The sequence below is a fragment of the Glycine soja genome, chromosome 13 (genome assembly GCF_004193775.1).
Source record: "Glycine soja cultivar W05 chromosome 13, ASM419377v2, whole genome shotgun sequence".
NCBI lineage: Eukaryota > Viridiplantae > Streptophyta > Magnoliopsida > Fabales > Fabaceae > Glycine > Glycine soja.
This window is the reverse complement of record NC_041014.1, coordinates 15,447,918-15,460,866: the sequence shown is the minus strand read 5'-3', so window position 1 is coordinate 15,460,866 and position 12,949 is coordinate 15,447,918. Positions and strand designations below refer to the sequence as shown.

At 31.3% G+C, this 12,949-nt stretch overlaps 2 protein-coding genes across 2 annotated transcripts; both read left to right on the top strand.

The window, feature by feature from the left end:
• The first annotated feature begins 8,660 nt into the window (after positions 1-8,660).
• Positions 8,661-10,993, top strand: LOC114381626 (protein ALP1-like). The gene is made up of 5 exons (XM_028340881.1): positions 8,661-8,711; positions 9,366-9,906; positions 9,985-10,210; positions 10,289-10,451; positions 10,981-10,993. Exons 2-5 carry the CDS (start codon positions 9,382-9,384, stop codon positions 10,991-10,993), a joined length of 927 nt encoding a protein of 308 aa, XP_028196682.1. The 5' UTR covers positions 8,661-8,711; positions 9,366-9,381.
• A 103-nt stretch (positions 10,994-11,096) lies between these two features.
• LOC114381625 lies at positions 11,097-11,972 on the top strand. Its single transcript, XM_028340880.1, has 2 exons — positions 11,097-11,375; positions 11,448-11,972. The coding sequence occupies exons 1-2, from the start codon at positions 11,097-11,099 to the stop codon at positions 11,970-11,972; spliced, it is 804 nt and encodes a 267-aa protein (XP_028196681.1).
• The last annotated feature ends 977 nt before the right edge of the window (positions 11,973-12,949 follow it).

Genomic DNA, 12,949 nt, shown 5'->3' with positions numbered 1-12,949 from the left:
GTTTCTAATTACATATTTTCATTGGTATTATAAGAATTTAATGACATTAAGAATGCAAGTCATTCAGGTCATTTATTAGAGGATAAATATCAAGTTCAAACAAAGTTTGATCAGTTGTCTTTATTTTCTCATTTTTCCTATATATTTTTTAAATTATTTCCTTTGTTCATCTTTGATAATGACATTTGTGATAGATGTTCTTCTACTTTGTTTTTATTTTTTTATCTTTTTGGTGAAATATGTTTTAATATTTATATTTTAGTTGTCTAATATAAACATTGATATATTATTTGATGCATTCATCTATTTCATTTGGTTTTTGAGAAGTCATTAACTAATGGCAATATTTGGTTATGCAATCGCTTCTATAACAAAATACATTAAGGGAAACTCTAAAAAAAATGAAGATTTCTTTCTTAGATTCTTGAATTGGTGTTTTTTAAGCAATGCAATCACTATTAGAGGTGTTATATGTTTTAATATGTTTATAGATTTCATTTCATGGATTCAAAGTGATATTGAATTTCTATTAATTTTCCTACTTATAGGTGAGTTATTCATGTGCAAAAAGTGACATATTTAGAAGTTGAGTTTATTAATTTGGATATATATTCCTCTCATCAAAATTGTAACTACTTTTGATTACTGTTCCTAATGTAGTTTATTATTGTAGGATTTTGTTATCTATTTTTGATACATTAGTATTGTTTAATTTTAATGTTAGTGTTTAATTATATTACTTCTTACAATGTGATTTTAGTAATATGTGTAAAGTTGATGAACATTCATTTGTAACCATAATCTAATTCATACTTAATAAATTATGTCATTGGATTCAATGAGCCAATTGTGGCCTTACTCTATGTGAAATATGTCCATACACCCATAATTATTGTTGCACTTATGATTGTTGCTTTGAGTTTGTGTACTTTGGAATATGGTAACTAGAATATCTAATAGTTTATAATGTCTAGTTAATCAATTTAAAAATTTTAAGTTTGTTTATGTTGTTGATATAAAATCTATTACGTTTGAACCACAGAGCAACTCGAATGACTATTTTTAATGTTTATTTTTCACAACTTTAATATCTTTTTTTTGTGCGTTTTTATATCAAGGATCTCTATTCCATTTATTAGATTTGATATGAATATGTACTTTATATAATTAATATCAATCTAGCAAGGATAACTTACTGTTCAATTAATAGTGTATTACCTTTGATGACCTTTAAATTATACACCTAAAACTAGCAAGATAGATCATTGTTTAATCAATAGTGCATTCCCAATTCTTAAGGCAAGAAATTCTAATTTTGTTCCACCCATTTTTTCTTCAAATAAAACACATGTCAAGCATATTTAACTTATAAATGAAAAAAAACAAATAGAACCTTAAGAAAGCGTGAAAATTTATAACTAAATTTATATTGTTAGTAAAAAAGTATAAACTAAACTTCGAGGTAATGTTTGATAGACATGTTAGAAATAGGTTCTATTATATGCTTGATTTATTTTTTAAAAAATAGAATAAATATTGAGTTGAAAAATAATCCAGTTTGGTTTGGAACCAAAGAGAACACAATAAAACAAAATGTTTCATTTTGCTTTCTCCACCTACCAAAATGCTATTTATAATTTATCAATGATTTAACCATTATTGGATCGATTAAGATGATTAGGTTAAGGGTATCTCTATTCTCAAACCTGTCTCATTCTATTATTGTGTTTGTTTTACATTTGAACACATTTTGATATTGCACGTTGAATCCAATCTATATACGAATCTTGTATTACTTGGCTGAATTAAAGTTTGAAAATTCTCAAAGTCAAAATAAACACACTATTATTTGTTAGGAAAAACACACCCATCGATATGAATTTTTTCACCATATCTAAACTAATCAATTTGCTCTATATTCCTCTTTCAATCTGATTTAGATGCACTCATAGGTGTCATCGACAATGAACAAAAAGAGAATAATTACACAAGGCATCTAACTATTGCACAAAGTTCCATATATTTATTTTTCATTCCTATAACTTGTTTTACAATTGAATTCCTATAAACCTATTTACAAATATGTCATTCATCCACATTACTATCTTCCCCCCCCCCCCTCCCCTCTCCCCGCACGAGCCAAAATAGAACATACCACATTATTAACAAAAAACTCTATACACAAACTATGCACTACAACACTCAACAATTTCCTTTAAGAAGAAAATAATGTCCTTGAAAACACACTTAAACAACACAAGTACGAAAAATGAAAACAAACACAATAATAACATTAATGTGATTTCAGGAGAAAGTTTTTTTCGTGATCTCAATGAACAAGTGTTGTAAATTAAATAGAAAAATCGCTTGTTCACAATTATCAAAATCTCATCACCTTGAAACCTATTGGACAAATTATTCTGTTTTACACAAATTAACTTAACCTACTAACAATCATCAAAATCCCATCCCTTTTTAGAATCACATTCTTACCAATTTGTATGATACCTCTTATTTGGGTTAATTTTCATGGTGGATGATCATTGTTGAATGATGTTATTTATATTGCTATAATCCTAGCTCAAAAGTTTTGCTTTATGCAAATTAATATATTAATCGGAGGAAAATGTGTGACAAGTTCATTTTTCTTGTTAACTTTGTTGAATTAATTAATTAATTCATTACTTAAATTAATATTCATTAATTATTAATATACTAAGTATAGCCAATAGTCATTATTATAAAATCAAACTAATTAATGAATATAGTATTGGGCTTTGGTTCATGAGTGACTCATGATGGATTGAGTCATTCAATTTTAGTAGAAGCCCCTCTCCTTACATGGTGAGTAAATAATGACTTCTCCGTTACCGTTTGCACATATGTACAAAAATTCATTAGGAAGAGAATAATTTTTTCTAGCAAAAATAATCTCTCTTGTGTGTCATGCATGAATCATGAATCTTAACACAATCTTTAACATAGTTACACATTCTTGATTAGATGTTACTGTAATTTATTTATTTATTAACTGAAGATGCTATAATTCCTATTTATGTATGGTTTGAACATCTGCATTAAATCCTTCAAGCTTTCGGGAGATATAAAGTTGATTAGACAATTAAAGAAGAAGAAAAAGATGAAAAGGTGACGAGCTTGATTATTCTTGTTAAAAAGATAACAATTAACATTTGTCGATAAAAAAATCCTTACAACATGTCATATCAAAACATTTTTTTGAACCAATTAATTTTTATATATATATAAACAATTTTTTTGGAGAATGAAAGCAACACATAATATCCTAAAAAACTTAATATTGTATATTTATTCAAGAACTAATTCTTTTATATTCTAATTCAATATTCTTTTATGTCACAAATTTATTATTTCTTTCTGTTTTTTTCTTAATAATTAGACAATTTTGTATTCTGATTAAATACAATCAGCATTCAAACTCGATCATTTTTTTTTCTCTAGAGTTAGGTCTAACAAAAGAAGTTAATCTCTTAAGAAATAATGAATTCAAATGGAAAAAATAGAATTTTTTAGATGCGTTCACATTTAGTGTCCATTGTCCAATAATATATTGTAGCTTTGATGAATATTCCAAAAGGCTAAGTCACATATTGCCTAGGATAACTTTAGCTCAGTAGTTTATATATCATCTTGTGATATAAACTATAACCCTGTGTTTGGATGAGGAAATTTAACTAAGTAAAGTATTTCAACAAAGATATTAAATTGCTTTTTAATAATGTAATATGTTTGGATGGGGTATTTTAAAAGTAATTAAAATACTGTCATTTTTAAAAGTATTTTCATATGCTAATTTCAGAGAATTTGAAATTCTCATTAAAAAGCAAAGAATTTAAAATTCTCCGTAACCCTCACACCACACGCTACGGACCTCTCTCTCATCGAACGCACAAGCTCTCTCCCTCATCGCACGCACGAGCTCTCTCCCTCTTAGCACACCACTTTCTCTCTCTTTCCCTCTCAGCAACGTCCCTCTCCGTGGCATTTCTTCTTCTCGCTGGTAAGTTCCTCTCTCCCTCACTCATCTCTGTATTTTTTTTCTTTTTTCAGGTTTATGTTTGTTTGATTTTGATTTCATTTTTGTAGTTATAAGGGTTGCTTGATTTTTTTTATTTATGTTTCATTTTCTATGAGATTGAAAGCCTATATTGAAACTTCTCTGGATCTGTTTGTTTTATGAAGCATCTCTGGATCTGTTTGTTTTATGAAGCAAACCACTGCCACCAACTCTGGATCTGTTTGTTTTATGAAGCATCTCTTCTTATCTAAACAACGATTTCATGATTGCAACTTCCATTTTATGCTGCCCATCATTATAATTATTTGCGTTATGGGCAGAATAGACCCTGTTGCTACCATGGATTGCAAACATGTCCTATTGCTTCCTTTAAAATTTGTCCAACCTTGCTTTCCATTTTTTGGTTTTGGATCTCTTTTTAGTTTATGTTTTTACTAAGCATTTAGTCCTTTCATAGGTAAACCCGTTGAAAGCTAGAACTTGTTGCCAGGTATCCTCAGAGATGTTGTAGCATTGATTCTTCTGAATAAAAAGTAATAGATCAGCTTCCAACAAAAGAAACAAAAAGTAAAATAACACAATCCTACAAATGGATTGGTTCACGGGTCAACTTGATCTAATCCATTTAACTCACAGGTTCAATGGATTGAGCTTACATTGAGATTTAAATAGGCTGATAGTATTGAGCAGCCTTAACCCCAAATCAAGGTGATGGCACATGGGCCAAAGCCAAATTCCCCAAATCTACAATCCTATCCTATAACATAAAATTGGTCATTCTCTTATTTTATGCTATTTCATAGCCTCATGTCTATTTGTATCTTTCCTCTATGTGCTTGTTTGTGTTCTCCAATTTCCCTTAATGGTAAATTCCAATCTCTGTTTACCTCCCTATTTTAGTGTTTAGATGGCAACCCAAGAAGTCATCTACTTAAGTTTGTCAGCAAAGTAATCAATCACACTCCCTGAAAGTTTGAAATTTGTCAATAAAAAAAGAAAATGGAGTGCCTGTTCAACTAAACTAGTAATTGTTTGACCTTTCCAAGTTGGAAAATGACCGGTTAGTTACCTTGTTAGAAAAGAATATCCTCTCTCCTTGTACCCACGACTTGCAGGGGAAATGGACTGCTGCACTGATAAACCCTTCGATGGTTATACTTTCCAAGAAGAACTCTCTTTGGTGTTTGTTTGTCACAGTAATAGCTCCAGGGACTCCAAAATTCGAGTCCACAATGAATTCAGTTGTATAATTAACTCTCTCTGCTTTGACATTGGATTTCTTCGACCAACTGCTTTGCTGCTCTTCTTTGGAGATTTCGTTTCTAAGTAGCAGAACTAATTCATTAAAATGATGGAAGAAAGAAATGGTCAATTTGTGACACCTAGCTAGCTAGCTAGGAAAAGAAAATTATTAATTAGAAAGGCTGGCTTACTTGGATCAATCTCGGTGCTGATAAGCTCCAGCACAACATTTCTTGTCCCTATGCTATCATTGATGGCATCCAAATGCTTCAACATAGTCTCTTTGAAATCCTCTTTGATCTTATTCCTCACTGTCACCACAGCTCTGACCTTGAATTGCAATGGTTTCTTTGCATGCACTGTCAGTGTGGTCTTTATCAAATCCTCACTGGTTTTAGATGAATCTCAAAAGTCAGAACTATTTTCCGATCTACTCCTATAAACATTATATGGTATATTAGTAATGAAAGCACAAGAGCAACTAAGAACTTGTTACCATGGAAGCACATACCTTCAACCATTTCCAAGCAGTTTCACTGCCTTCATTGCTTATTCCTGCTAGTACATAAATAATATCTTGATCTGGAATCTAAGAAGAAATTAGATAAAAAAAGGTCAAACAGGAAGGAATTTCAACTTCTTATAACAAGAAATTGCATAAGAAAATTATAATACCGCATCAGACAACAAAAGATTCAGAACTTCTATAACTACATTTGGATCTGCACTTGATGCTATAGAACCTGCATGAATTTATAACAACATTTAATCAAGTGACTTAGCGCTTTGGCTACTATAATGGGGATTATGGAATTTGAGAAGTTGCATTTAGTTTAAATGCTTGTGTCATACGTAATATTTTTCCCTTTCCTGCAATACATCAGTACTCCTATAGAAACTCAATAGGGATTCCAATCCAGTCCTATTTTCTGTGGTAGTATTCCTCATTACAGCTACATAAGCAACCTGAAAGTATTTTTCAAGTCTACATGTCAAAAATAAGTAGAATCAAAGCAATGAAGCAATGTCTTGTAAAAAAATTATGAATGTTACCCTTCTAATGTTGGCTGGAGGCAGAGAAGTATTTCTGCCATCTAACAAAATCTGAAAGCGGCGTAATGATTCTTACTGTGTTTTATCATGATCAAAGGTAGCCAAGGCTTGAAAAACTTCTCCTCTCAAGAGTGAAATAGAATGATCTTCTCCAGATATAGAATCCCAACCTAACTGTTTGCACAAACAGTAAGTTTAAGCTAGTATGCCATTTTCCTCTAAGAAATATTAGAATTCTGTTGTTTGATCTATCAAAGAGTAATACTAGCTACCGTGATTACTCACAGCATGACCCCAAAAAAAAACATCACTACTAATATGGGATTGTACTTAAATGACTAGTAAACAATGACATTCAAAGATCAGCAGAGCCAATCAATTTGGTGAGGCCAAATGTTATGGCCATAGCCATGCAACCTCCAACCAGAACCCTACGACAAGACCTTGTCACCGGAGTTTTTCCAAGAACTGCCCCTACTCCTCCAAACACCAACAATGCCAAGCTTTTCTATAAGCACTAATAGGAGAAGAAAATTAAAAAGAAAAAGCTTCTCCATAAGCTAATGAGTAGAAGCTTTCTCATATTACTTCTCCAAAAGCTAATTTTTAACCTATGCATAAACTAGTTTTAGTTTATGGAGAAGCTTATTTCATTTTTTTCTTTTATTTTCTTCTCTCGTAAGTATTTATGGAGAGATTTATCCAAACAAAAATACCATGAAGAACATAAAATTAGTCATCTTAACCTCAAAAGTACAAAGAAGGTTAAGTCAATTCATAAACTATCATTATGTTATAACACTTACAATTTGGAATTCATCTGATTTGCCTCCTGAACAAGATTGGAAAATGAAAGTAGCACAAACAGTAACGAATAGGTCTTGCTACTATAGTGGAGAGAGGAAATTCTGATGGTCCCACAAATATAACAAGATATAAATATTAGATAAATTACTTGTTCCTTAATTTATTTACTGTGATAACAATTGAGGTTGGGTGCATGAGCAATGGAAGAGAATGAACTAATAATTTCTTAATTAATTTTGGAGCAAAATCTATTAAATAAAAATGGACATCAAAAGTAAATGCCCCATTTATATATTTTTATATAGATATATAGTTTTTACAATACAAAACCAATAAATTATAGTATAAATTCATTTATTTAATTAATTTCATAAAAAATTAAAATTAGAAGTAAAAAAATTTACAATTCTAATTTTTAGGATAAAATAATTATCTTCTAAAAATATGTACAGTAGCGAATTCTGAAATTCAGTAAGAAAATTAAAAATCTTTTCATTTCATTTTATATTTATAAACTATTAAATTTTCAATTATCATCTAACTTATCCACTATTTTTAATTATTTTTTATCACTAATTTTAAACCTTTTGCATTATACATCGAGGAGCAGTATTCTAGTGTCGGCACATTCAATTATTCTTTGCAAGCAGTTATGATTAATAATACTAATTTCAACTGACTGAAAAATACTAATTTCTTACCAGTTATCTCTTAAAGCCAATCAATTCATGCAATATCATTCAATTCTATGAAATCCTCCTCTTGAATGGAAAGCATAAGTTGCTGAGATGTCATAGCTTCTACAAACAATGCACTGCCACTGGGAAGTCCAGAAAGCCTTTCCTGAACATGATTACCACAATAGCAAACAAAACAATTTAATGCTTAAGTAACACTTTCTTTTCTCAACTATAAAATGAAAAAACTGAAAAGGTGTAAGGGTAAAAGAATATGCTAAAACTGAATGAATGAATAAATAAATAGGTTTTAAGCAATGCTGGAATAACAAGTAACAATGTTAACTATTCAATTGGCAGATGTAGAGCTTTCTGCTAACTATTAACAATGCTGGAATTTTCAGGTTTGCAATTGACAACTGCAAAACAAAAAAAGAATCAAATAAATGCAATGGAACTATCTACCTTTTTGTGATACCTGTTAATTGTTATTGTACTTAAATATTTTTTATTTATCTATATGTTTGAACTGTAATTTTGGAGTTGGGACCTTTTCCATCGGGTTATCGATTCCCTGATTTTCAAAATTATTCTTTTGCCCGTGTGTCATGTGCTGCTGTTCCCATTTCTTATGTGTATTTTATTTTATTTTTGTTTGTCCTGAATATGCTAATTTCTTATTTTCTTGTGTCCACTGTTCTATTGGATATCTACATGTTATATTATTTGAAAAAAATGTGCACGATCTCCTTTGTTTCACTCATGAAGTTAAAGGTTGAATTTCTTGTGCATGTGATGGTATCCTCTAATGAAATCTTTTTGCAGGGCCAGGATCTTGGTTTACTCCGCATGTCATTACGGTGAACGCTGGAGAGGTATCTAATTAATCTTACAAAATAATATGAAATGTGTGGGCTAAGTTGTTTTCATTGGAATGACTGTTGTGTGTTGTCTTTTATTTTCTACATAACTTATGTTCTCTTTTATTTACATTCCTTGATGTATGCTTCTTATTAATACTCCTATATTTTAATTGAAGTAGTAATTTGGTTTGCTTTGATAAATATTGTTGTTTGTGAACGTGATTTTGTGATCCATTATATACTGTATTCATTTTCTCTGCCTTCCAATTATATACTGTATTATATTTGACAGAGGAAGCATTTAAGTTGTTAATTGATTAATATCTCAACCTTGTCTCCAAAATATCTCAAATTAAACAAGAAATTGCCAACTTCCCAAGGAAAAAAGAAGAGAAATTTACCATTTATCCTTTCTAAATGAACTGTACACTTTCTTTTATTAACAAAAAACTATCCACGCATTTTGAATCCAATCTTTGAGAAACATTTTCATGTCTCCTCAATCATTTTTCACATCATATTCATATCCTATTTAATAGTATCATTGTTTTTAGTTGATCATCTTTGTATTGCACTAGTATTATTGTTTTACATCTTTTACCTAGATATTTGTTTTAAATCTCCAAATAATATATGCACATATTATCTTATATCATTATCATGCAGTTTGGATTGAGAAGAAATGGATCATAGCATAGTTGACACTGCAATGACTTCAAGAAAACGTAAAAGAGAAGAGTATAAGAAGATAATCTTATTAGCTGCTGCTTGTGTTGTTCATATGGTCATTGGTGTAGTGACATGGTATCATAATAACTATTTTGTTAAGGAACCAACCCGTAATTGGGAACTAGAACGTCACAGCTTCCTTAATCATCTTTATAGAGGAACAAATAAAGATTGCATTGAACAATTGAGGCTTAGTAAAAATGCATTTTTTAACCTTTGTAGAATTTTACAAGAAAAGGGTGGATTAGTAAGAACAAGAAATGTTCCAACAACTGAAGCAATATCAATGTTTTTACATATCCTTGCTCACAACCTAAAATATAGGGTAGTGCAATTTAGTTATTGTAGATCTAAAGAAACCATAAGTAGGCAATTCAATGATGTCTTGAGAGCGGTAATGAAAGTGAGCAAAGACTATTTGAATTTTCAACCCTGTACTTTAGAAGGTGCGGAAGCAAACAAGTGGAGATGGTTTGAGGTAAGTTTATCAATTGTTAGGAGAAATTAGTTAATTATAAAATTTTCTTAGAATCTAAAAAAATTGTCTTGTTTGTAGAGATGTATTGGAGCACTTGATGAGACTCATATTCCGGTTACAGTTTCTCCTGATGAGAGACCTAGATATCGTAATAGAAAGGGTGATGTCTCTACAAATGTGTTAGCTGCTTGTGGTCCGGATTTAAGGTTTATTTATGTGTTACCTGGGTGGGAAGGGTCTGCAGGAGATTCTCGAGTATTACGAGATGCATTACGTCGTCAAAACAAACTTGAAATTCCAACTGGTAATATTTCTTAGAAATAACTTTTTTCTTTTTTTTTGGTCTAGTTTAAGTCTATGTTTGTTATTCTAAACATTGTAGGTAAGTATTTTCTTGTGGATGCGGGATATACCAATGGTCCGGGATTTTTAGCACCATATCGAGGGACTAGATATCATCTCAATGAGTGGATTGGAAACACCCCTCAAAGTTATAAGGAGTTATTTAATCTTCATCATCCAAGTGCCCGAAATGCAATAGAAAGGTCATTTGGGATCTTGAAAAAAAGATGGATTATATTAAGAACTCCTTCATTTTTTGATATAAAGACACAAATAAGAATTATCAATACTTGTTTTGTGTTACACAATTTCATAAGAGACGAACAACAAACTGATCAACTTTTAGAAGTTCAAGACTTAGAATTTTTATCTGTTGTTGATGAAGAGTTAGTCCATCAATCAAGGGAAGAAGTTCAAAATAATGTCATAGATGATATCACAACTATTCAAGCTACCGAGGAATGGACAAGATTTCGAGATACATTAGCTATGAATATGTTTGCTAACTATCAAGTTAGGAGAAACTTTGCTTAGGGATAGTTCTTTTTTAAATGTAATTTGCTATTGCTGGCAAACTTTGTGTGCTTTGTTACTATTGTACTTTTCTATTGAAGATAGACTTTTATGTACTTTGCTATTGCATAAAAACTTTGCTTGAAATATTTTCTATGATTGTGCAGTGGACTAGTCAAATGAATAAAGTAGGTCATATCTACTATTTGTTATGTGCAGGTTGAATAAGTGACATTAACTTCAATGGAGTCATCTAATGAAAAAATGACAGACAAAAGAAAAGTTTTAGGAAAAATAACGAGGAAACAAGAAGTTATTTTACATGGAATTTGGAAATGGAACGTGTATTGGCTGATGTACTTAGAGATCAAAGGAATTTGGGCAACAAGGGTGACGGAGGTTGGAAAAGGTCAGCATTGAATGTTGTAGCCACAGTGTTATCTACAAGCTTCAATGTTAATGTCACATCAGATAATGTCAAAAACCGTATCAAATTATGGAGATCGTGGTATGGTATTGTAAGTGACATCCTTGGCCAGAGTGGATTTGATTGGGATGGCACTAAGCACATGATCACAGTTGAGAATGAAAATGCTTGGAATGAATATTGCACTGTAAGTATTCTTTAATATGTTGTTATTTGTTATTCAAAGTAGATCGGATTTGACTTTTTCTTTGTTTTTCAGTCGCATAAATCGGCTAAACCGTTTCGATACAAGGTGCTTCAAAATTGGGATGATATAGTGGATTTGTGTGCTAAAGATAGAGCCACCGGTCATGGAGCTGAAACTGCTATAGATGCTGATGAAGCGATGAGTAGAGAAACAAATGAAGTGGAATTCATGGGGTTAGGTGCTACTGCCATAGATTTAGAAGAACCAAGCTCTAATACAAAAGGAAAAAGACAAGGTTCGACTTCTTCTGGCACACATCCTCACAAGAGAAAGATGGGAGAAAAAGAAGGAATAGCCGCTTCTTTGGATAAAATGACGAACTCTTTTAACCGAATGGTGGAAAAAATGGATGGTAAAGTTGATGATGAAGATATTCAAGAAGTATTACGTGAGGCAGCTTTGATACCAGATCTTAATAGACAACAATGGGCTAAAGCTATTAAATGGTTAGCTGACGATCCAAAACAGTTAGCTATTGTGAAAGCCCTTCCAATTCACCAAAAGACAGATTATGTTTTAACACACCTTGGAGAATGAAACTTGGTGAGTAACCTTTTGTCTACATTTCCAATTTCAATTTTCAAATTATAAATTTGTGTCTTTTTTATGCCTAATTGAGCTCATATTTTCACTTTAGTTATTTGTCTTTCCTCTTGTGACTTATATTATCTTGTTTCTTCTCCCCTAAATGGCAGCATTGGATGTTAATTATTCAGGTTCCTCGACCTTTTACACTTGATGATGAATGAAGATTATGGAATGAAGAACGTTTTTTTTTTCAATTTGAACCTTGTAATTCTTGTTTAAGATCTTTGTTTGGAACTTGATTAATTAAGACCTTGTAATGCTTGTGTTGATTCGTGTTTATGCGTTAGTGCGTTATTAACAATTTGATGTGTTATTAACAATTTGAATTTTCTTCCCGTGCGAACAATGAAATTAATATCATTTGAATCTTGTACGAGATAATTGTCCTTAAATTACATAATTATTTAATTTTAATATGTTTTTTAAAATTATTGCAAGACTAGGTAATTAATTTTTTAAACAAGAATAAAGAATTACATATCTGATAGAACTCACAGATAAATTGTATGAATTAAACAGTGTAAATGGTAAAGAGAATGAAACGGTTTTTTGATTAATGGAAATATTGGGAAAACTACAGCAAATATCCAGAGCAAATGCTCCTCCAGAGAAAAGATTCTCCTCGTACAATGATAACAATAAACGTGCATGCCCACAAACACTACTCCTCCCCCCATATATTACTCACGGCTAACCACTTCCTATAATTCAGGGATATTCACGGATTCCCTTTGCCACATCCCTAACAGAATGGTTCCCCACCTTCTTACTCCTACGAACGTACACTCTCCACACAGCAGGATTGGGACTTTCAGCAGGATTGGGCCTTTCATTAATACTAGGCCCAGCAGTGGTTCTATCATTGCCTCCCCCAGAAGCAACAGTCTTGTCCTCAAGACTGAAGGAGGGAAATTGACTTTGCAGAA